Here is a 23,894-nt window from a genome sequence, read left to right on the forward strand (position 1 = left end):
ATTTAACCAGAGAGATGAAAAAAGTTCAGAAAAACGTTTTAGGTGAATGTGACACTTTGATGTTGAGATTTTCTTTAATTGATTTTCTCCTCAGATTTGCACGTTAGAGAGCGAGATTAAGGAAGAAGAACTGAAGACAGACTATTCTATAGCCCTAGCCTGCTTCTCTCAGCCTCTGATTCAGGGGAACAATGTCACGGTGTGTCTGGAGATCATCAGAGAGGTGAGTACAATTAATCACACAGAACTGAAGACTGGCTGTTCTATGACTCTGGCCTGTTTCTCTCAGCCTCTGATTCAGGAGAACAATGTCACGGTGTATCTGGAGACCATCAGAGAGGTGAGTACAACTAATCACACAGAACTGAAGTCTGACTGTTCTATGGCTCTGGCCTGTTTCTACCAGCCTCTGATTCAGGAGAACAATGTCACGGTGTGTCTGGAGACCATCAGAGAGGTGAGTACAACTAATCACACAGAACTGAAGACGGACTGTTCTATGTCCCTGGCCTGCTTCTCCCAGGCTCTGATTCAGGAGAACAATGTCACAGTGTGTCTGGAGACCATCAGAGAGGTGAGTACAACAGATACAGTCTAAAGCAAGATATGAATCTGATTCTGAAATTGAATTAAAATTTCATGGCCAGTCGAACTGATATGGCCTTCAACAGTGCAATAATAATGGTAGGAACTTCTCAGTTTCAAAAAATGTTGAATCCTTATTTTAAGTTCCTGTCATAAAGTAATTAGGCTCTCACCATGGTAAGAAGACATATTGTGAAGAGTTGGATAAAGTTGCAAGGATCTTAACTGTTATATTGATTAGAATCATGGAGGCTTTATTTCTAATCAATTCCTTGACTTCTGTAGGTGATGGGGCTGAAGTCTTGGCATTCCCGTGTAGCAATCCTTGGTTATATCCAGGTCATGGTGTTCTGTAACCTCTTTACCATGATCCAGACAAAGCACAGAAAGGAAATCCAGAACTTTATACTCCATCTCATCTGTGATGACCAAGTAGAGGTATGTTATTTACAAAAAAAGGGGGAGGGGAGGAGGGTATCAGAACTTCATCATATGTAATGATGATGTCTTTTCTATCAGATATTAATTTTATATGCAATACCTTTATTAACAACAAAGAGCTATTTTCACTATATTCACTATCCATAAAATGGCCCTGGCCATATACCAATTAACTGACCAAGTCACAATATTCCATAACTAACATCAGTATAAAGATGAGACTTAGTACTTGCATTCCTTTGAAAAAATCCAGCCATAGAAAAATGGGCTTCGTGAAAATTGCAATGTTCTTGAAATTCACAGAGCAAAAATAGGCCTTTAGTAAACCTTGTTCTTTTTAACTCTTAATCATCTCCTTTACAAATACATTGTAGAACAGTTCTTACATTGCAGTGGAGTAGATAGGGATGTAGTTATTGCTTGTGTATGTAAGTGGGATAGTTTGTCCTATGTGCAAAAGGGAATTGACACAATTTGCATTTGGATCAGGGTAGTTTATATCCAGATAGATGTAGAATGCTACATGCTTTGATTTACAGTGGAAATTTTGACAACGTTATAATTTAGACTATATTTTTCCTTGACATTCCACTCATCAAACATCATATTTACATTTATATATAGCAAATGCAAATGACATTGTAGCATATTTACATACGTTAATCATTATTATAATAAATACATAAAAGTGCCTTTGTATGATTATTATAATTTTAAGATGAATAACTGTCATGATTTACTGTAAATGGTCAAAGATTTCACTTCAGATATTTGATTTTCTTCACTTGTCTGTTTGTATATTGAGCAACAAACAGATTGTCATTTGTATTTGTACACAGTCCCCAGGGATAACTCAGTCCACCGTCTATGTAACAGAGGAACTGTCCATCCTGGTTGATGATGTGGACACAGTCATTATTAATATCAGCTGTAAGGATGTGACTCTGACTGTCTGTGGTGATTCCTAGTGGATGGAATGGTTGATTCTTTGGAGCAGGAGTATGTCCAGTGTACCTGAATCTCAGTTTCCCAGCTTGATTGACTACCACTACTGCTTCAGCTTCATCATCAGACACACAGATATCATGGTTCTTGTTCTCAGTAATGTATCTGCTATAATCATAAGTAACTGAATAGAGAGGTTTACCTTTATCATCAAACTGAATGGTTTGTTTCTCTGTGGAGCCAGAGTAACGGACAACTTTTGTTTGCTTTTTATCATCACTGTTCATGATAACCAGGAGGTCACCAGAGGAGGTATGACAGACACCTGTAGGTTTCCAAATCTGTAGTCTGATCACTTCCTCTATCTTCTCTTTCTTCACAATGTTCACAGTTCTATCACTGTAATCTGTATAAACTAGATCTCCACTTTTTGTCACTGCTATATAAGGTGGTCTGTTCCCTGACTTGGTTGCGATAGACTTGAGTAGTAATCCCTGATTGATGCTGTAGAGTTTCATGGTGCTGCCGTATCCTCTTGTCCAGATTTTTTCATCACTCAGACAGACCACATTGTAAAGACTTGTATACCCAGTGCGTATGGTGGTGACAGTCTCTGGTTCATCAAGCAGCTGTTTGACTTGAGGAGAGGATACAGCTTCTGGTGATTTCTGTGTTGTCTTCATGCTATAGCCATGTTTATCTGATGTTGAAGAACTTGATGATAACACTCCAAACATTTTACTTAGTTCTTCTTGATGCATTTTTCCTGGAATGAATTTAAGTAAAGATGGTATAATTTTGTTTGGAAGACATCTGTATGTGTGTGCATTGGATGATACATTTAATAGTTTTGACAAGTCATTTGTGTCTATTGCAGTTTCAATTGAATCTATTTCATCCTTGATATCAGAAATATTCTTGTTTATTTCATCCAGATGTTTCTGTAGAGTTTGTAACTGTGTGTTTTTCATCTCATCAACTTCAGCTTTAAGTTTCTTGACAAGTTTGTCAATTTCTCTGTGCCAGTCCTCTCCATGTTTTGTTATAGCTGTTGAGAGATCTCCATATTCCTTTTGTAACTCACTTATTCTGTTTTGTACATTAGAGGCAATGTCCTGGTATATTGGGTAAATTGTCTCATTTAATTCATTTCTTTCTTTTGTAATCATATATTTCTTCTCACCAACAACTTGCAAGATTTTAAATAATTCATGACTTAAATGATGTTTTGATGCAATGTAGCTAAGACAAACAGGAATGTCACAATGTTTACAGTACATTTCACATTGTTCTTTAGCATGAGATGTACATACAGGGTAGAGAGGAGTGGATTTTCTGGACTGAATAGTGACAACTTTGTGATTGATCGATTGATCAGAAATCATGTGTTTTCCTACACAAGCTGTACACAGGTTGACAAGACATGTATCACAGTGCATCTGTACCACAGCGGTCTCACACAGGTCACATCGCATCACGTCCTGGGCACTGGGACGGGGGTCCATCATTAGATTTTGTGACTAAAGCATAAAAAAATTAATTAAGAATAAGCTGCTTTACATTTGAGAGCAACATGCATTTTTTCGGACTCTTAATACTACATTTTGTCTGCGACCATTAGGCAGATATATTCATGTACGTAAACAAGTCATTATATTAATTATACAAGGATGAATGTTTGTGGGAATGAAAATTTGTTTGTATATAGTTAAAGTCTGCAGTACTGAATTTTTAGTGACTTTCAGAATTGTTTTCATATGGACAGAAATACAAGTTTTTTACCTGACTTTAGTAATGGCGGCCGTCCTTGATCAATCTCCAAGTGCAGTCTCTATATACTCTGATCATGTGACATACTGTATTATCTACCTGTCAGGTGTTTATACTTAATGGTTAGAGGGGGATTTAAATATGTCAAATAACTGCTCTTCAAAATGCATTATTTATTTTATATAGTTCATGTGCTGTTTTTTTTAGCTCTATTGATCTACTTGACCAGAAGGATTTATGTGACAGTATTTCATATTGGTGACTGTTGTCCATCTGTTTCTGTGTAAAAAAGTAAACAATTCCTATAGATTGGCTTGATTTCAATTGTGCACATATAATCTGGAACAAAAGTACACTAGTACACTAAGATACATAATTCTATTGTTAAGTATTTGATTTTGGCTAAGTTGCCAAAGTTTTTGAAAATTGAAATTTGTGTGAAACGCTATTCCTCCTACAGTTTTATCCATATCAATATAACTTGGCACACATGTAGAATACACCGAAAAAGAACTTTTTAATTGATCTTACTGTGATGAAAGGTGTTGCTAGGGTTCTTAAAAATTGAAATTTCTGCATAAAGTTCTTGCAAAAGTTTATCCCCCGTACAGTGTTAGCCTGATGGCAATTAAAAGCAAGAGCCACTTTGGGCCTTAATTATTTGGTCATGAGAATTTCTGAAAAATCAAAACCGCTCAGTTTAGGCTGCAAATGCAGTATTCATCACTAGGATTGTTGGTGACCACGTATCTAATAATCGTGATGTAATTTCCCATCTAGTCAATGCATTATGACGTCATAAATTGCATAATTTTCCTCTTATCCTGTAAATTCCCTTGAAAATGACCTAAAGTTGAAGTATTTTTACAATATTTCATATGGAGCACAACCTCTGATCCAAAATATGCAAATACATAATGACAGACCTGTTTCTGAAGATCCAAAAACATGTTTGTTTTTTTTTTTTGGATCGTGGGCTGTGCTCATATTTTAATTCTTTGCTGACTGTTGTCAAATACGCATGTTTTCTGCAAATTTCAAGAACATTGCAATTTCTCAAACCTGTTTTCCAATATCTGGATTCTGAAAACGAAATTTTTTTATAGCTAATGAAAGCACCAAGTATCTACTTTATTTTGATATATGAAATGGGAAAGAGGTTGATAGCTAATTAATTGATATAAGTACAGGACCGTTTTATGCATAAGATGGCTCTTGCTCTTTTCTCAACAAAAAAAAAAGATAAGAAAAGAAAAGAAAAAACCAGGGACTATTATTTTATAGCTATTTATAAATTATTGTTGTTGCACAGTTTCAAGTTAAGTGTATTCTTTCTACTCCTTTGTTTTAAATACAAAGAGCCAAATTTTCATCATTGAATTCTGATTTCATTTTATTTTAAAGCACTAGAAAATTCTTTTGTGTATATTACAATGCACATGTTTATTTTAAATATTATAAAAGAGGATTAATTTCTGCATGAAAATTTTATAAGATTAACAAAATCAGTGATAGAGGTCTCACACAAATCACAGCACCAGATTATGGACACTGGTACATGTTATAAGGGTCCATGTATGTGCAGATTAGAATTTTAAATTAATAGCATGCATGTGTGTAAAGAAAAAAACAATGAGTGTGACACTATTGAAAACTTGACGTAAGTAATCTTTTTCTGTTTTGCGATACTAGATGTTATAGTAATAAATTGTATTTTTATTAAAGGTGAGAGAGATGGCAGCCATAACATTGAGTGGATTAGTACATTGTGGATTTCTAGACATGGACAAAGATATGCTGGTAATTCTGAATTTCTACATATTAGTCTAAATTTGTATTTTTTCTTGTTATTTTATACCTCAGAATTTCAAACTTGAAGTTTGAAGTCAATAATAAATAACTTAGGTCCCATGTTGCAGCAGGCGGTGTCCAGAGAAAGATCTCTGGCTGCTCAATGGCCCTGAGTGTCGAGTATATAGGTATAAATTTGCAGCCATCAATCGACGAATGTTGGCATCTCAATATAAGTGAAAAATTCTCAAGAGGACAACATATCTGTGGAGAGGGCAAACAAACATCCTTTTTAAGATTGCCATATAATGCCATTATGATATATTTTCACTTGAAAATCTTTAAAGTGAAAAACAAGATGTGCTTGTGAAACACTGATGCCCCCGTATGGCAACATAGCAAAGATTAAACTTTTCTTGCAAATTTAATTAATTGGTACCAAAAGTAGGGTATTCTCACTGGAAAACAATTGTGAAATTTGAAAGTAAGCCAATGTTAAAAAGTTTTTTTCAATAAGTATAAAAATCTCCAAGATCAAAAGGTCAGTGTAATTGGTATCAAATGAAAGGTCTTGCCACATAGAATACTTTTGTAGAGCATGAAAGCCCTAGCCCTAAATGTTCAGAAGTTATGGCCAAGGTTCAATTTTTTAAAAAGTAGGTTAAACTCCAATGTCAAGGTCAAAGGGTCAAAGTTCTTGTTGTGAAATGAAAGGTCTTCTCACAAGGATTAAGTATGTATAGTATGAAAGCACTAGCCCTAACCCTTTAAAAGTTATGGTCAAGATTTGCTTTTTTAAAGTAGGTCAATCTCAAAGGTCAAGGTCAAAGGGTCAAAGTTCTTGGTATTTAATGAACAGTCTTCTCACAAGGATTACATATATGAAGTATGAAAGCCCTATCCCTTACCGTTCAAAAGTTATTGCCTAGGTTAAAGTTTTTTCACAAGTACAGAAATCTACAAGGTCAAGGTCAAAGGGTCAGGGTTTTTGGTATCCAATGAAAGGTCTTTCAACAAAGATAACATATGTGAAGTATAAATGTCCTAGTATCTACTGTTCAAAAGATATGGCCAAATTAAAAATTTAAAATTTTCATGTAAAAGTGGGTCAAACTCCAAGGTCAAAAGGTCCAGTTTGGTGGTAACCAAAGAAAGGTCTTGTCACAAGGAATACACATGTGAAATATGAAAGACATAGCTCCACTAAATCAAAAGTTATGGGCAAGGTTAAAGTTTTTGCAGAAAAACAGAGAGACAGACAGAGAGACAGTTGGACATGGCAAAAACTATATACCCCTGAAACTTCATTTATTGGGGCATAAAAAAACATGTAAAGCTTAAAGTATATGTACATAGTGTTTTAAATTTCATATTACTTTTAAACAGGAACACTTTGAAGTCCTGAGTAGGAACAAGGTGAAGAAGCGTAAGTTAGCGGACTCGATGCCTCTGGAGGCCCTAATAAAGCGTCACGCTGGTGTCCTGGGTCTCAGTGCTCTAGTGGAAGCCTATCCTTACAATGTACCCGAGTTCATGCCACAGATCCTAATGGACCTTAGTAACCATGTCAACGACCCTCAACCAATACAGGTCAGTAGATCCTTACACTCATATCCACAAATTTACACTTACTCTTAACCAATTAAGGGCAGTAGATAATTATATATTCCAATATTACAATATTCCATGTGTTACCTGTTGTCAAGTGTGTTGCTACAGCTGAGGGTAACATAACATTGTAAAATATATCTAAACCAATCAGATTTTAGAATTTAACATACTGTAGATCACTTAATTTTCGCGACACCTTATTTTCGCGAGATAGTCATTGACTCTTTATAAGCGAGAGAAAATTTTCACGAATTTTGGTCATTGCTCTATATAATCTTAAGGAATTCTATTATACGCTAGAATGAAATTTTCACGAGCATACTGTCTCGCTTAATTGCGAAAATAAAGTTCTCGCAAATAAAAAGTGTTTTACAGTATATGAAAGTATAATATTGATAAACTCTGTTGGTTTAATCTTTTGCAGATGACTGTGAAGAAAACTCTATCAAACTTTCGTAGGACCCACCACGACAATTGGCACGATCACAAACAAATGTTTACAGACGATCAACTTGTCATATTAACTGATATTCTAGTGTCCCCTACTTACTACGCTTGACAACGGATCAGTTCCTAGAAATATTACAAACCAAGGTGTAAGGACCGAACTAGGAACAGCTCAGTCATGGTAGAGAAAACCAGAGTTATCTCCCCCCAATAACAGGATTGCAGAAGTCATCAGTGCCCATCTCAAAGACTTCGTTAGGGATAATCAGTGATTTCATTATTCCTCCTCCCATATAGTTTAAGCATTTCAGTTGTATTTTAGGGTTTTCTCATACAATGTATTTGATGTGTATCATGAATACAATATTTATTTGCATTTTGTTAAGGTAATCAAGGAAACATATGAAGTCTGATCAGTTTTATGGATTAAGCAGCCCAAGTTGGTTATTATACTGAAAAGGATACCTATTTAAAAAAAATTGTGCTTTGGCCCAAGTTGGTTATATGAAAATGTAGCTTTGTACAAATCTTAGTTGGTTAAAGGGAAATAACTTAGATATCTGATTTTGAGATTGCTAACAGAGATTTGTTGTGAACTTTTTGTAATCTGCATTTTCTAAACCTCAAAAAATTCTTGCATAAATGAAAATTTTTCATTGATTGATACTACACTGTATCACTTAAGATATGTAGGTACAGTTACATGTATTTATTTTCAGAAATAGTTAGGGGTTTTAAAACTAACTTTTTCAAATAAGATATTTTATATGGAGAGTAACTGTTAAGGATGCAGTGCCAAAGTCATTAGTCATTTGATGAAAGGCATCACATTAAATCTGTCAGAGAAAAATGTTCTTCAAGTCAACATTAGCATTTTCCTAGACTTCAAGGTGTAAATCTAGTACAGCCACAGTGTTTTGGGGGTAAATATAAATTAAGGTTTGTATATCATCGCATTTAATTGTTCAGTATCCATGTAAATAAATTTTAGTGTATTAACATGTACAATTACTGAAATTTTTAATTACATGTAACAGATATACATGAATGTAGTGATACCATAACCATACGGTATGTCAGGTTAAAACACCAGATGGCATATTATGATAAAAAGGTATCGAGACGGAATGAAATATTCCCAATCTATAAAATTTCATGAAACTGTATGAAAAGTTTTTTTTTAAAAATTGCATTTCTTGAACCTGTATTAAAGAGGACTGTGTTATCATAATCCATGGGTTTTGATTTAGATTATTCCCGATGTGATACAATTAGTTTACAATTATGTCATTAACAAATTATTTTACCATAATGATGAGAATCCTTGTCATGTTTTCATTTATGAAAAAAAATATGGATTTATAAAATAAAAGGTATGCTTTCATGAAAATCGTTGTTGTAACTGCAAAAAGAATACAATTCCATAGTATTGATATTTTGAAATATCCTTACCAATATCTTCATCACATACATGACTGTTCAATGTAAAATTAAAACAGGAAAAAGTGGAAGACATACTTTTTTTTGATGTTTTTTAAAAAAATTATTTTTAGGAAGTCCAGCATATACATGCAGTTACATGAATCAATATCATTGTGTTAAGAACACGTTTATGCTCCATGGTTGCTAATTATTCAAAAACCATTTTGTGGAATTACTTCACATGCACAAAGCAATACATATGAAGTATAATGAAACATCACGATGTTGATGAACATAAAAAAACTGCTTGGCACCTTTAGCTTCCTGTGACTTAAATACTATACTTGTATTTGTTCTTGCTTCAAATTTACCAATGTAGACAAGGTTTATAAGCTAAAAATCAATAAAGTACTTGATTAATAATTTGCATATCAACATATCTTTCATCTTATTGAGTTTTGCTGTGAATGCCCATTCTGAGAACCTCCCTAGATAACATCACCAGTGAGACCCTGAAGGACTGGGGGACGTTCTTCACCGTCGTGTCCGAGAGTCGAGATCCCAGAAGACTGTATCGATTCTTTGAGATGCTCATGGATAAACCAATCAGGGAGGGATCTTCCTCTTTTAAGGATCTTCAGAGTTTAAGAGGAATAAAATGTCCATGAATGATCCACCAATGATTCCCCCACCTTTCCAATTATAGAATGACATACCTGAAGCAGGGACTGATTGTTTTCTATTATATTTTGTACCGTCTACTCTATTTGCTGTACAGAATGCTTTAGTACAAAAGACCTAGGAATAGAGATTACCAGAACTCCTCCACCGTCTGTTAGAGTTCCTGACACTCTACCTCTCCCACAGGTACAAGAATGTCAGGGACAGAGTTGGAAGGTAAGCTTTTGATAAAGTTTAATCTAAATGTATAACTCCGAAAGTTGATTAATCTGACAAATGTCCATGTGTAACGAGTGGTATCTGGATTAGACAAATTTTACTGCACATCATGTTTCAATTTCTAAGTGAAATTTTTTATGGAACACTTTTTAGAGTTAATTTTCTGTTTCAGCCTGCTGTCCAACATCATGTTGTATGACTACAGCATCACGCCGGGTTCCTCCACTAAATCTCCACACAGAGTGGACTTTGTCCAGAAAGTGATTCCACGACTGGAACCACTCAAAGACCTGGTGCTATCAGACAATGGGAACAATGGCAGCTTAAAGGGTAGGTTCTAATTCTATTAAGAATGAACTTATAATGGTCTGAAAAACTGTAATCATATATTGCATTAATAACATTATATGCCCCCAGATCGAAAGATCTCAGGGGTATATTGGTTTTATCCTGTCTGTCTGTCTGTTTGTTTTTCTGTCTGTCTGTTGTCAACTTTACCCAGCCCATAAGAATGGAGTGGGTTGGGCTGTGGCTTTCATATTTCACAGGTACGGAGTGGACTTTGTCAAGAAAAGCCAAGCTGTAATCATATATATTACATCCATAACTTTAACGAAAGATCTCGTATGTATTCCTTGTGACAAGACCTTTCTTTGGGTACCACCAAATTTGACCACTTGACCTTGGAGTTTGACCTACTTTTACCAAAAAAAAAATACCACACTTTAACCTTGGCCATAACTTTCGAACAGTTGAAGCTATGGCTTTTATATTTCATGTGTATTTATTAGGGATGTCAAAATTGTCAATAATTGATATTCGAATATTCGATAGAAGTATTCGAATATATTCGAATATTCGATAAAATAGATACATCTTACATTATTAAATATATAAATCTTCACTCTCCTGTCAAGTAGTATAGGTTTTATGGCATTATTTTGAAATAAAAACTCAAGTAGAGTGCGGTAAATGCACTGCAATTATATATATTTTAAATTATATTGAATAATATATATCCAAAATGTAATGATTGTTTTTTGAAAATTCAAGATTCTTTAGTATGTTCCAGATTAATTGATCGTCTTACTAAAGTCTACATCGATAACTCCTACAAACCCATACCAAGCAGAACAATTATCTAACGGTGAAACATTTACATCAATTACTTTTTGCTAATCTTAATTTCCTGATAATGATTTTAATGATATTTACATAAACAAAGGGTCCGTGTGTTTACTGTAAAACTTTGTCCTTACAACAATACAAGCTGATTGTAAGTACTGGATATATTATACCACTAATTAAGTGAACAAATAAATAAACTACTAAAATGGATGCACTCTTCACACCTTTCAGGTAACCCAAGAGGAGTGTTTTTTTTATTTTGTACAAACTTGATTCAATTTCTAATAAAACTTGAGTGTTTTTTTCTCTCTTTTTAATGCTTGTATACTTAAAAACGAATATTCGAATCATAAATTCATATTCGAATATCAACTCATCGAATGAATATTCGAATATTCGAATATTCGTTGACATCCCTAGTATTTATTGTGACAAGACCTTTCAGCTGGTATAAATAATTTTGACCTTGACCTTGAAGAGTTTGACCCACTTTTTAAAAACTTTAACCTTGGTCATAACTTTTGAACAGTTAAAACTAAGGATTTCATTTTTCACAGGTGTATTCCTTGTAACAAGTCCTTTCTTTTGGTACCAACACTTTTGACCTTTTGACCTTAACCTTTGGACATCAGTGTTTTACAAAAATATTTTGTCTTTATTTGATCATGCACAAGGAGGTGTTAGAAGTCTATGTAGATGTAAATGTATTTGAATTTTTCACAGATGAGGAGAACCACAGGGAGACGTCCTCCTCGTCAGAGAAGATGGAAGATGATGAGGATGAAGAGAGGAAGACAACCATAAGGCTGTGTAAAACAGGTGAGGGGCTTACACCTGTCTGAATATACATGTAAATTAAAAATTTAATTTTATTTAATTGGACTTATTCATCATTTTTTGTTGCAGTGCTGAAGTGGATATCTGATGGTCTAGGTAGAATGTTTACCTCAACTACACCAGAGCTTTTCCTTTTTCTTCCAGTTGTAAGTATTTTTGTGAGGATTGCAGAATATGCAAGTCTGATCTCTTGTTAAATTCGTTAATATTTCAAAATTTGATATGGTCCTACATGTATTTAACCAGAGTGATGAAAAATATGCACAAAAACTTTTTAGGTTTAAAATGACTTTTCGATATTGAGATTCATTTGACTTCCCCCCTTAGATTTGCACGTTAGAGAGTGAGACTAAGGATGAGGAAGTGAAGACTGATTGTTCTATGGCCCTGGCCTGTTTCTCTCAGGCTCTGATTCAGGAGAACAATGTCACGGTGTGTCTGGATACCATCAGAGAGGTGGGTAAAACAGACACAGTCTAAAACTACTAGATATGAATCTGAAATTGAATTAAAATTTCATATCCTGTCCAATGGATATGATCTAAAACAGTTATTATGGTAGGAACTTCTCAGTTACAAAAAACGTACAATCTATATTTTAAGTTTCTGGTATAAAGTAATTACACTACCGCCAGGGTTAGAAGACATATTGTTGAAGAATTTGATATATTGGCTAGGATCTTAAGGGTCATATTGATTAGAATAATGGAAGCTTTATTCCTAATTATTTCCTTGATATCTGTAGGTGATGGGACTGAAGTCCTGGCATTCCCGTGTAGCGATCCTCGGTTACATCCACGTCATGGTGTTCTGTAATCTCTTTACCATGATCCAGACAAAGTACAAAAAGGAAATCCAGAACTTTATACTCCATCTCATCTGTGATGACCAAGTAGAGGTAGGTTATATGTATACAAAAACAAATACAAAAAATTGAGGGGGTCAGAACTTTATACTGCATCTCATCTGTGATGATCGAGTTTTTTATTAGATATTTATGCAATATATTTATTAACAACAAAGAGCTTTAGTCACTATCCATGAAACGGCCCTGCCCATATACCAATTAACTGACCAAGTCACAATATCCTAAAACTAACAACAGTATAAAGATGAGACTTAGTACTTGCATTCCTTTACAAAAATATTTCTTCTGCAAATCCAGCTATAGAAAAATGGGCATTGTGAAAATTGCCATTTTCTTGAAATTCACAGAGCCAAAATAGGCCTTTAGTAAACCCTGTTCTTTTTAACTCTTAATCATCCCCTTTGCAAACACAATGTAGAATAATTCTTACATTGCAATGGAGTAAATGGGGATGTAGTTATTGCTTGACTGCATTTCATTTCCGGATTTTTTTGTAATTATCAACTTTTCATTTCCGACATTTTTTTGTTTTCATTTCCGACATTTTCAGATGGTACCTTCGGGCTTTAGTAACAGATTTGAAGACTTTACCTATGCAAAATTTAAAGGAATAAATCATCAATAAATCATTGAAATCCATTTTCTGAGTTTTGTAAATCTATCAATGACTTGGACATACTGTGAAATCATAAATTTTCGTTGGGGTTTAATTTTCGTTGTTTTCGAGGTATAAAGAGACCCACGAATTCATGTCCACCACGAAATGTAAATTGTTACATACATAAGTCCTTCTTCATTTTTGATCCACGAAATCAAATCCCCACGAACCAAGAGATTTTCCTCAAACCACGAAAATTTGACCCCACGAAAATATGTGATTTTACAGTAAGTTTGGTGCTGTCACTGACATTTAATTTATTGCACATTAAATTTTGTGAAAACAGTTTTATGCTCAATGGACACTTTTACATAGACTTAGTGCGACATGTATGTATATATGTTTAGATGGATTTTTATATTTTTTATCAATATTTTGCAATAAATATTTTTAAAATCACATTTCACTCACATGGAAAACATTAAATTGCCACACAGGAAAATTCCGGAAATGAAAAGAAAATAATGTCGGAAATGAAAACAAAAAATGTCGATAATGAAATAAAAAATTGTCGGAAATGCAATGCATATTTCCGGAACTGAAATGCAGCGTATTGCTTGTGCGTGTAAGTGGGATAATTTCTCCTATGTGCAAAATGGAATTGACATAATTTGTATTGGGATCAGGGTAGTTTATATCCAGAGAGATGTAGAATGCTACATGCCTTGATTTACAGTGGAAATTTTGACAAAGTTATAATTTAGACTATATTTTTCCTCGAAATTCCACTAATCAAACATCATATTTACATGTATATATAGCAAATGCAAATGACATTGTAGCATTTTACTTACATTAATTATTATTATAATAAATAAATGTGCCTTTGTATGATTATTATAATTTTAAGATAAATAACTGTCATGATTTACTGTAAATGGTCAAAGATTTCACTTCAGAAATTTGATTTTCCTCACTTGTTTCTTCCACACTTGAGCAACAAACAGATTGTCATTTGTATCTGTACACAGTCCATGGGGTCTACTCAGTCCACAGTCTATGTAGCGGAGGAACTGTCCATCCTGGTCTATGATGTGGACACAGTTATTGTTATAATCAGCTGTAAGGATGTGACTCTGACTGTCTGTGGTGATTCCTTGTGGACTGAATGGTTGGTTCTTTGGAGCAGGTGCATGTCCAGTGTACCTGAATCTCAGTTTCCCGACCTGATTGACCACCACTACTGCTTTAGCTCTGTCATCAGACACACAGATATCCAGGTTCCTGTTCTCAGTAGTATATCTAATATAAAAAGAACTAGGTAAATAGAGTGGTTTGTCTTTATCATCAAACTGAATGGTTTGTTTTTCTGTGGAGCCAGAGCAACGGACAACTTTTGTTTGTTTCTTAACATCGCTGTCCATGATAACCAGGAGGTCACCAGAGGAGGTACTACAGACACCTTTAGGTCTCCAGTTCCATAGTCTGATCACCTCCTCTATCTTCTCATTCTTCACAATGTTCACAGTTCTATCATCATGATCAGTATAAACTAGATCTCCACTTTTCGTCACTGCTATGTTACATGGTATCTTCCCTGACTTGGTTGTGATTGACTTGAGTAGTGATCCCTGATTGATACTGTAGAGTTTCATGGTACTTTCATATCCACTTGTCCAGATTTCTTCATCATTCAGACAGGCCACATTGTAAAGGTTTCCATACCTAGTGTTTATGGTGGTGACAGTCTCTGGTTCATCAAGCAGCTGTTTGACTGGAGGAGAGGATCCAGCTTCTGGTGATTTCTGTGTTGTCTTCATGCTGTAGCCATGTTTATCTGAAGTTAAAGAACTTGGTGATAGGGCTCCAAACATTTTACTTAGTTCTTCTTGATGAATTTTTCGTGGAATGAATTTTGGTAAAGATGGTATAATTTTTTGTGGAAGATTTCTGTATGTGTGTACATTGGACGTGACACTCAATGGTTTTGACAAGTCATTTGTGTCTATTGCAGTTTCCATTGAATTGATTTCATCCTTGATGTCAGACAGTGTCTTGTTTATTTCATCCAGATGTTTCTCTAGAGTTTGTATCTGTGTGTTTTTCATCTCATCAACTTCAACTTTAAGTTTCTGGACAAGTTTGTCAATTTCTCTGTGCCAGTTCTCTCCATGTTTTGTTATGGCTGTTGAGAGATCTCCATGTTCCTTTTCTAACTGACTCATTCTGTTTTGTACATCAGAGGCAATGTCCTGGTAGGTGGGGTAAATTGTATCATTTAATTCATTTCTTTCTTTTGTAATCATATCTTTCTTCTCACCAACAACTTGCAAGATTTTAAATAATTCATGACCTAAATGATGTTTTGATGCAAGGCAGCAAAGACAGACAGGAACGTCACATTGTTTACAGTACATTTCACATTGTTCTTTTACATGAGATGTACATACAGGGTAGAGAGGAGTGGATTTTCTGGTCTGAATAGTGGCAACTTTGTGATTGATTGACTGATCAGATATCACGTGTTTTCCTACACAAATTGTACACAGGTTGACAAGACATGTATCACAGTGCATCTGTACCACAGCGGTCTCACAAAGGTCACATCGCATCACATCCTGGGCACTGGTACGGGGATCCATCATTAGGTTTTGTGACTAAACATAAAAAAAATTTAATTAAGAATAAGTTGCTTTACATTTGAGAGCAACGGGCATATTTTCGGACTCTTAAAACTACATTTTGCCTAAGACCATTAGGCAGATATATTCATGTACGTAACGTAAACAAGTCCTTATATTAATTATACAAGGTTCATTGTGGGAAGGAAAATTTGTTTACATAGTTAAAGCCTGCAGTACTGAATTTTTAGTGACTTTCAGAATTGTTTTCAAATAAACAGAAATACTTAAAAGTTTTTTACCTAACTTCAGTAATGGCGACTGTCCTTGATTAATCTCCAAGTACACTCTCTACATACTCGGATCACGTGACACGCCTGTGTTATCTACCTGTCAGGTGTTTATACTTCCTGGTTAGAGGGAGATTTAAATATGTCAAATAACTGCTCTTCAAAATGCATTATTTATTTTATATAGTTCATGTGCTGTTCTTTAGCTCTATTGATCTACTTGACCAGAATGACTTATGTGACAGTATTTCATATTGGTGACTGTTGTCCATCTGTTTGTGTGTAAACAAGTAAACAATTCCTACAGTTTTGGCGTGATTTCAATTATGCACATATAATCTTGAACAAAGGTACACTAGTAGACTAAGATACATAATTCTATTGATTAGTATTTAATTTTGCCTAAGTTGCCAAAGTTTTTGAAAATGGAAATTTGTGTGAAACGCTATTCTTCCTACAGTTTTATCCATTTCAATATAACTTGGCACACATGTAGAATACACTGAAAAAGAACTTTTTATGTTTTCTTACTGTGATGAAAGGTGTTGCTAGGGTTCTTGAAAATTGAAATTTCTAAATAAAGTTCTTGCAAAAGTTTATCCCCTGTACAGTGTTAGCCTGATGGCAATAAAGAGCAAGAGCCACTTTGGGCCTTGATAATTTGGTCCTGAGAATTTCTGAAAAATCAAAACCGCTCAGTTTAGGTTGCAAATGCAGTATTTATCACTTGGAGTGTTGGTGACCACGTATCTAATTATCGTGATGTAATTTCCCGTCTAGTCAATGCATTATGACGTCATAAATTGCATCATTTTCCTCTTATCCTGTAAATTCCTTTGAAAATGACCTAAAGTTGATTCAGAAGCATTTTTTCAATATTTCATATAGAGCACAACATCTGATCCAAAATATGCAAATACATAATGACAGACCTGTTTCTGAAGATCAAAAACATGATTTGTTTTTTGGATCTGGGCTGTGCTTATATTTTAATTCTTTGCTGACTGTTGTCAAATACGTATTTTTTCTGCAAATTTCAAGAACATTGCAATTTCTCAAACCTGTTTTCCAATATCTGGATTCTCAAAACAAATTTTTTTTATAGAATGAAAGCACAAAGTGTCTACTTTATTTTGATATATGAAATGGGAAAGAGGGTGAAAGCTAATTAATTGATATAAGTACCGGGCCATTTCATGCATAAGATGGCTCTTGCTTTTTTCTCACCAAAAAAGAAAAAAGAAAAGAAAAAACCATGCAAGGACTATTATTTTATAGCTATTTATAAATAATTGTTGTTGCCCAGTTTCAAGTTAAGTGTATCCTTTCTACTCCTTTGTCTTAAATACAAAACAGTAGAGCCAAATTTTTATCATAGACTTCTGATTTCATTTTATTTAAAAGCACTAGAAAATTCTTTTGTGTATATTACAATGTACTTGTTTATTTGAAATATGTGTAAAAGAGCATTAATTTCTGCATGAAATTTTTATAAGATTAACAAAATCAGTGATAGAGGTCTCAGACAAGTCACAACACCAGATTCTGGACACTGGTACATGTTATTAGGGTCCATGTATGTGCAAATCAGAATTTTAAATTAATTGCATACAGCTGTGTAAAGAAAAAAACAATGTGTGTGACACTGTTGAAAACTTGACGTAAGCAATCTTTTTCTGTTTTTGCAATACTAGATGTTATAGTAATAAATTGTATTTTTATTACAGGTGAGAGAGATGGCAGCCATAACATTGAGTGGTTTAGTACATTGTGGATTTCTAGACATGGACAAAGATATGCTGGTAATTTCTGAACTTCTACATATTAGTCAAAATTTGTATTTTTTCTTGTTATTTTATACCTCAGAATTTCAAACTTGAAGTTTGTAGTCAATAATTAAAAACTTAGGACCCATGTTGCAGCAGGCGGTGTCCAGTGAAAGATCTCTGGCTGCTCAATGGCCCTGAGTGTCCAGTATATGAGTGTAGGTATAAATTTGCAGCCATGAATCGACGATTGTTGGCATCTCAATCTCAAGAGGACAACATATCTGTGGAGAGGGCAAACAAACATCCTTTTTAAGATTGCCATATAATGCCATTATGATATATTTTCACTTGAAAATCTTTAAAGTGAAAAACAAGATGTGTTTGTGAAACACTGATGCCCCCATATGGCAACATAGCAAAGATTAAACTTTTCTTACATGCAAATTTAATTAACTGGTACCAAAAGTAGAGTATTTTCACTGGAAAACAATTGTGAAATTTGAAAGTAAGCCAATAATAAAAAGGTTTTTTTCAATAAGTATAAAAATCTCCAAGGTCAAAAGGTCAATGTAATTGGTATCAAATGAAAGGTCTTGCCACATAGAATACTTTTATAGAGCATGAAAGCCCTAGCCCTAAATGTTCAGAAGTTATGACCAAGGTTCAATTTTTTAAAAAAGTAGGTTAAACTCCAAGGTCAAGGTCAAAGGGTCAAAGTTCTTGTTATGAAATCAAAGGTCTTGTCACAAGAATTAAAAATGTATAGTATGAAAGCACTAGCCCTAACCCTTAAAAGTTATGGTCAAGATTTGCTTTTTTAAAGTAGGTCAATCTCAAAGGTCAAGGTCAAAGGGTCAAAGTTCTCGGTATTCAATGAAGGGTCTTCTCACAAGGATTTAATATATGAAGTATGAAAGCCCTATCCCTTACCGTTCAAAAGTTATGGCCTAGATTAAAGTTTTTTCACAAGTACAGAAATCTACAAGGTCAAATTAAAAGTTTAAAATTTTCATGTAAAAGTGGGTCAAACTCCAAGGTCCAAAGGTCCAATTTGGTGGTACCCAAACAAAGGGCTTGTCACAAGGAATACACATGTGAAATATGAAAGACATAGCTCCAATAAATCAAAAGTTATTGGCAAGGTTAAAGTTTTTGCAGACAAACAGAGAGACAGACAGTTGGACACGGCAAAAACAATATACCTCCGAAACTTCGTTTACGGGGGCTTAAAAAAAATGTAAAGCTTGAAGTATATGTACTTAGTGTATTAAATTTTATATTACTTTTAAACAGGAACACTTTGAAGTCCTTAGTAAGAACAAGGTGAAGAAGCGTAAGTTAGGGGACTCGATGCCTCTGGAGGCCCTAATAAAGCGTCACGCTGGTGTCCTGGGTCTCGGTGCTCTAATGGAAGCCTATCCTTACAATGTACCCGAGTTCATGCCACAAATCCTAATGGACCTCAGTAACCATGTCAATGACCCTCAACCAATTCAGGTCAGTAGATTCTTACACTCATGCAGGGTTCTCCATGAGCTGTTTTACTGTGTTGCTCCCGACACAGTAAAATTTTCTCCGAGACAGTAACGATTCAAATTTCATTCATGCGACACAGTCAAAATTTTGCCGACACAGTAAAAGTTGTGATAATTAGAAAATCTATACAAACAAATTCTCTCTTACTGAAACTTTAATCAAACAATTCTACCGTCTTTCAATTCAAAAAGTTATAATACTTAATTACTAGGGCTTCACCTTGAGTAATCAATCAATTATCTCCTAGATCCTCGCCGGACTTGACGCATGACGGAACAAAGACAAAAAATTGGTAGTTGCAATAAAATACATTGTATTACTTATGAAAAACATCGTACCAAAGTCATTTAGTTTAAGTATTTAAATTGCCAAAAATTTTGAAATTTCAGCATGTTCAAGGAACTCTCTTACATATTTTACTGTTCTGAAGTTTCTTTTTTTGAAATGCGGTAACTCGGTCAAGAAACCTGATAAATAAACACGGCAAATCTACCTTCAAAAATGTTAAGCAGTTCGACTATTGGTCAGAATTTCTTCTGCTTTTCAGAATGTTTTTTCCCTTTTATCAGTATGTACGACCATACCATTTGTGTAACGAATTAGCGATTTTTAAATAAGTGTGTGCTTGTAATCTTTTGTAATTATAATGAATTACGATTTAGTTGCGAATTTGTTCGTGAAAATACCGCGAAATATTTGTGCTTCGCGTAAACTCTGCAACACAGTAAAATCTCAAATGATGGAGAACCCTGCTCATGTCAATCAATACAAGTTAAAACTCATACTCAACCAATCCTGTCGAAAAATTTAAACTTAAACTCAGCCAATTTAGGTCAGAAGAACACTATATTTGTTACCTGTTGTCAAGTGTATTGCTACAGCTGAGGGTAACATCAGGGATGTTATCGCAAATCTCGCTTCAAAGTATACACTGCAGCCGAAATAGCGTTGTGTTGAGTGATGACACTGGATTTGATGATTGAACAATTTGAATCACGGGTTTTAATCTATAAAACAAGCGTTTTAAAAGGTTTATTAGGACCGCCCACTCTTGTGCTGTATCCTTTGCCTATATAAGTTAAAAAGCGTCCAACGGCCCAAACTAATGGTGACTTTCTGAACAAAAAAACCAAAACAAAACGAAGTGTAAAATGACTTTTTAGCATGTGATATATATCTTTCGCAGACGGAACATGTATATAGTTTGATGACACACATTATATTCATTTTATTCTACATGAAATTCTGCGGATTTTCTATTCACGGCATTTTCCATTTTTTGGTGTTGCAAATTGAAAACTTATTGAAAAAATTAAAATTGCGTAAAGCATGTCCAGCTATTATTCAAAAGTTTACTATTTTGTCAAAAATTCCATGTCTCAAATGTATGTGTGCTACTGCATACCTATTTTGACAGTCGTCATGGCAATATTAAAACATGAGATCAGAAAAAAAATTGAAATCCTTGTGCAGTGCACTTTTTACTGTAATGGCGAATATTATTCATATGTTCACTGTAAAATAATTAATATTGCTTACTAGTATATTTACCAAATCTAAGTACGTTTAATTCTATTGATGTACTGGAGAAAAAATGAAATTGCAAAAATATGCACCAGGTGACATGTATCATTTTAAGTCAACTTCTGTCAGCCCTGGAACAGATTTTTTTTGAAGATCATTATACAGGTTACACACACTCACAATAATTTAATAAGGTGTAGCATAAGTTCACTCAATACAGCGCTCAGTAAGTAGGGCCTATAAAAAAGTACCAATTAGATTCCTTGTTGGATTTTGCTATTGTATTTCAGTCTTATTCATGAGTGTGGTAACTCAACGCATCGGTATTTCGGTCCAAGTATATACTTTCTAGCAAGATTTTTGATTGATTGATTGATTGTATACTGTTTAACGTCCCTTTTCAGAATATTTCACTGATATGGAGACCTCACCATTGCCGGTGAAGGGCTGCAAATTTAGGCCTATGCTCAGCACTTACGGCCTTTGAGCAGGGAGGGATCTTTATCCTGCCACACCTGCTGTCACGGGGCCTCGGTTTATACGGTCTCATCCGAAGGACCGCCCCATTTAGTCGCCTTTTACGACAAGGGGTACTGAGGACCTATTCTAACCCGGATCCCCATGGGAGCAAGATTTGTGTAAAATCTGATTGGTTTAGATACATTTTATCACAAAATTTATCACACATTTTATCGCAAGATTTGTGATAAAATGTATCTAAACCAATCAGATTTTAGTGTTTAAGTATTATTTAGAGAACGAGACGGTTTCCGTATCGTAGATACAAATTTGGGGGTGGAGATGAATGTGGAGCACGAGTCTCCACCCCCAAATTTGTATCTTCGATACAGAACTGTCGAGTTCTCTAAATGATTTGTGACACGATCAATCAAAAATAGCTCCGCCCACTTTATAACTTTGCAGCATCCAAAACTTCCACCAGAGTTCTGTAGATGAGGCCTTGACAGGGAGTATGCATCCGCAGTATATATATTTCCACGGAAAACGTAAAATTCGGTCAGATTAGTTTTGACAATTTAACGGGGTAGACGTAATCGAGTGATAATCAGTCTCGATGGATAATGTGGAGGATTTAACCGTCATTGTTAGTGATTGTTGTGATCTATTTTAGATGGAGATTAATCATAAAATTTTTCAGGGGTCTTAAAATGCGGTTGAACTAGATTTACAAAAACAGGATTTGCAGAAAAAATCTTTGATGGACTTTGATGTCACAGGTTTTTATTTTCTAATTAAATCGCGACATTTAAAACGAAGTGAAAAAGACGTGTGGCTGTCGTCAGCGAGAAGGATTTTTAAAAATAAAAACGTGGAAAAATGACTTGAATGATTTTGCTTGAGGAGAGTGGATGTTTTCCCTTATTGCGAATTTTTTGTTTTGTTTTCTAAAGATCGAAATTATGTGTAGAGGATGTTTTCTGTTTTTGTGAATTTTCCTTTTAGTTTGGATCGAAATTACGTGTAGATTCTGTGTGGAATAATTTTTTTTAACAAATGATTGAGAAAGTTTGACATTTTATATTCTCAGAAAAATATACCACCTATTTCTCCCAATTTTATAATAGGAAAACTTCAGTATTTACTATTTGTACGTGCTGCTAAATTGAATCAGATTTATTTTTAGATCGTGCTGTATTTTAGATACAGAATAGTTGGCTAATACAAGGCAGTATACAGTGTTAATACAGAACGGAAAGTAGCTCCGCCCACTGTAGTCCCGTTCTGTATTGCTAATACAGAACAGTAAACTTCAAAGAAAAACACTGCTATCGTGTCACAACATACATAAAAGTACAAAAATGATAAACTCTGTTGGTTTTATTTTTTTGTCGATGACTGTAAAGAAAACTCTATCAAACTTCCGTAGAACACACCACGACAATTGGCATGATCACAAACAAATGTTTACAGACGATCAACTGAAATATATTAACTGATATTCTAGTGTCCCCTACTTACTACGCTTGACGACGGATAGGTTTCTAGAAATATTACAAAACAAGGTGTAAGGACCGAACTAGGAACAGCTGATGGTAGAGCAGACCAGAGTTACCCCCTCCACTAACAGGGCCACAAGTCCATCTCATCTCAAAGATTTTGTTAGACATAATCAGTGTTTTTATTATTCCTCCTCCTATAAAGTTTGAACATTTCAGTCATTTTTAGGTTTTTTTTCATACAATGTATTTATTAATGCGTATCATGAATACATTGATTCAGAAGAGTATATTTATTTGCATTTTGTCAACTGAAGGTAATGAAGTCTACATATTAAGTCTGACCAGGTTTTATGGACTAAGCGGCCCAAGTTGGTTATTATACTGAAAAGTAGTTCATATTGTAAAACATGTGCCTAGGCCCCAGTTGGTTATACGAAAAAGTAACTTTATGCAAGTCTTAGTTGGTTAAAGGGAAATAACCTAGATATCTGTTTTGGAGATTGCTAACAGAGAAATTTTAATCTGTGTTTTTATTACCTCAAAATATCCTTGCATAAATGAAGGCAGTTTTTGATTGATTGATTGATTGATTGATACTATCTGAGGCACTTGAGATGTGTAGGTACAGTGACATGTATTTATTTTCAGAAAAAGTTTGTGTTTTAAAACTAAACCTTCCCAAAAAATATTTTATATGGACAGTTAAGGATGCAGTGCCAAAGTCATTAGTCATTTGATGAAAGGCATCACATAAAATCTATCGGAGAAAAATGCTCTTCAAGTAAACATATGAATTTCAGTAGACTTCAATTTGTAAATTCTAGTACAAGTACAGCCCTAGGGTTTTTCG

At 34.5% G+C, this 23,894-nt stretch overlaps 4 protein-coding genes across 8 annotated transcripts in view; 2 read left to right on the top strand and 2 right to left on the bottom strand.

Annotated features, from left to right (window-relative positions):
- Positions 1 to 23,894, top strand: part of LOC134283330 (proteasome activator complex subunit 4A-like) — a 78,494-nt gene that overhangs the window by 53,211 nt on the left and 1,389 nt on the right. Inside the window, exons 4-9 of the mRNA XM_062765785.1 lie at positions 11,805 to 11,859; positions 11,947 to 12,023; positions 12,205 to 12,333; positions 12,623 to 12,775; positions 17,982 to 18,056; positions 19,317 to 19,520. Coding sequence (XP_062621769.1) covers positions 11,805 to 11,859; positions 11,947 to 12,023; positions 12,205 to 12,333; positions 12,623 to 12,775; positions 17,982 to 18,056; positions 19,317 to 19,520 — 693 coding nt within the window. The remainder of the gene's footprint in view (positions 1 to 11,804; positions 11,860 to 11,946; positions 12,024 to 12,204; positions 12,334 to 12,622; positions 12,776 to 17,981; positions 18,057 to 19,316; positions 19,521 to 23,894) is intronic.
- The window catches only part of LOC134283339 (uncharacterized), a 128,746-nt gene that overhangs the window by 44,966 nt on the left and 59,886 nt on the right, over positions 1 to 23,894 (bottom strand). Inside the window, exons 1-2 of one of the 4 annotated variants that reach the window (XM_062765797.1) lie at positions 3,754 to 3,805; positions 2,552 to 3,491 (exon numbers count right to left, since the gene is read on the bottom strand). The exons of 1 other annotated variant lie outside the window; for it this stretch is intronic. In XM_062765797.1, the coding sequence (XP_062621781.1) occupies positions 2,552 to 3,479 (928 nt within the window). In that variant the 5' untranslated portion in view covers positions 3,480 to 3,491; positions 3,754 to 3,805. Of the gene's footprint in view, positions 1 to 2,551; positions 3,492 to 3,753; positions 3,806 to 23,894 lie in introns of those variants that run through there. 2 more of the 4 variants (XM_062765802.1, XM_062765799.1) reach the window with 2 other exon arrangements.
- Positions 251 to 23,572, top strand: LOC134283347 (proteasome activator complex subunit 4-like). Of its 2 annotated transcripts, XR_009995460.1 has the most exons (6): positions 251 to 457; positions 871 to 1,023; positions 5,467 to 5,541; positions 6,919 to 7,122; positions 7,568 to 8,006; positions 23,390 to 23,572. XR_009995460.1 is itself a non-coding variant. In XM_062765808.1 (5 exons), exons 1-5 carry the CDS (start codon positions 266 to 268, stop codon positions 7,700 to 7,702), a joined length of 759 nt encoding a protein of 252 aa, XP_062621792.1. In that variant the 5' UTR covers positions 251 to 265; the 3' UTR covers positions 7,703 to 8,357. The 2 variants fall into 2 exon arrangements, 1 of the variants encoding a protein (XP_062621792.1); XM_062765808.1 differs by lacking the exon at positions 23,390 to 23,572 and having other exon boundaries at positions 7,568 to 8,357.
- Positions 14,290 to 16,294, bottom strand: LOC134283343 (tripartite motif-containing protein 55-like). The gene is made up of 2 exons (XM_062765804.1): positions 16,267 to 16,294; positions 14,290 to 16,000 (listed from the first exon to the last, which is right to left on the bottom strand). Exon 2 carries the CDS (start codon positions 15,986 to 15,988, stop codon positions 14,294 to 14,296), a length of 1,695 nt encoding a protein of 564 aa, XP_062621788.1. The 5' UTR covers positions 15,989 to 16,000; positions 16,267 to 16,294; the 3' UTR covers positions 14,290 to 14,293.

Source organism: Saccostrea cucullata, unplaced genomic scaffold (genome assembly GCF_032062105.1).
Source record: "Saccostrea cucullata isolate Sc308-1 unplaced genomic scaffold, CSIRO_AGI_Scuc_v1 ctg1224, whole genome shotgun sequence".
Classification (NCBI taxonomy): domain Eukaryota; kingdom Metazoa; phylum Mollusca; class Bivalvia; order Ostreida; family Ostreidae; genus Saccostrea; species Saccostrea cuccullata.

Coding starts and splice junctions, on each gene's coding strand:
- LOC134283347 (XM_062765808.1), top strand. CDS start 266: ATGACTCTGGCCTGTTTCTCTCAGCCTCTGATTCAGGAGAACAATGTC. Junction 458..870: donor GTCTGGAGACCATCAGAGAG/GTGAGTACAACT, acceptor TGACTTCTGTAG/GTGATGGGGCTGAAGTCTTG. Junction 1,024..5,466: donor TCTGTGATGACCAAGTAGAG/GTATGTTATTTA, acceptor TTTTTATTAAAG/GTGAGAGAGATGGCAGCCAT.
- LOC134283343 (XM_062765804.1), bottom strand. CDS start 15,988: ATGATGGATCCCCGTACCAGTGCCCAGGATGTGATGCGATGTGACCTT.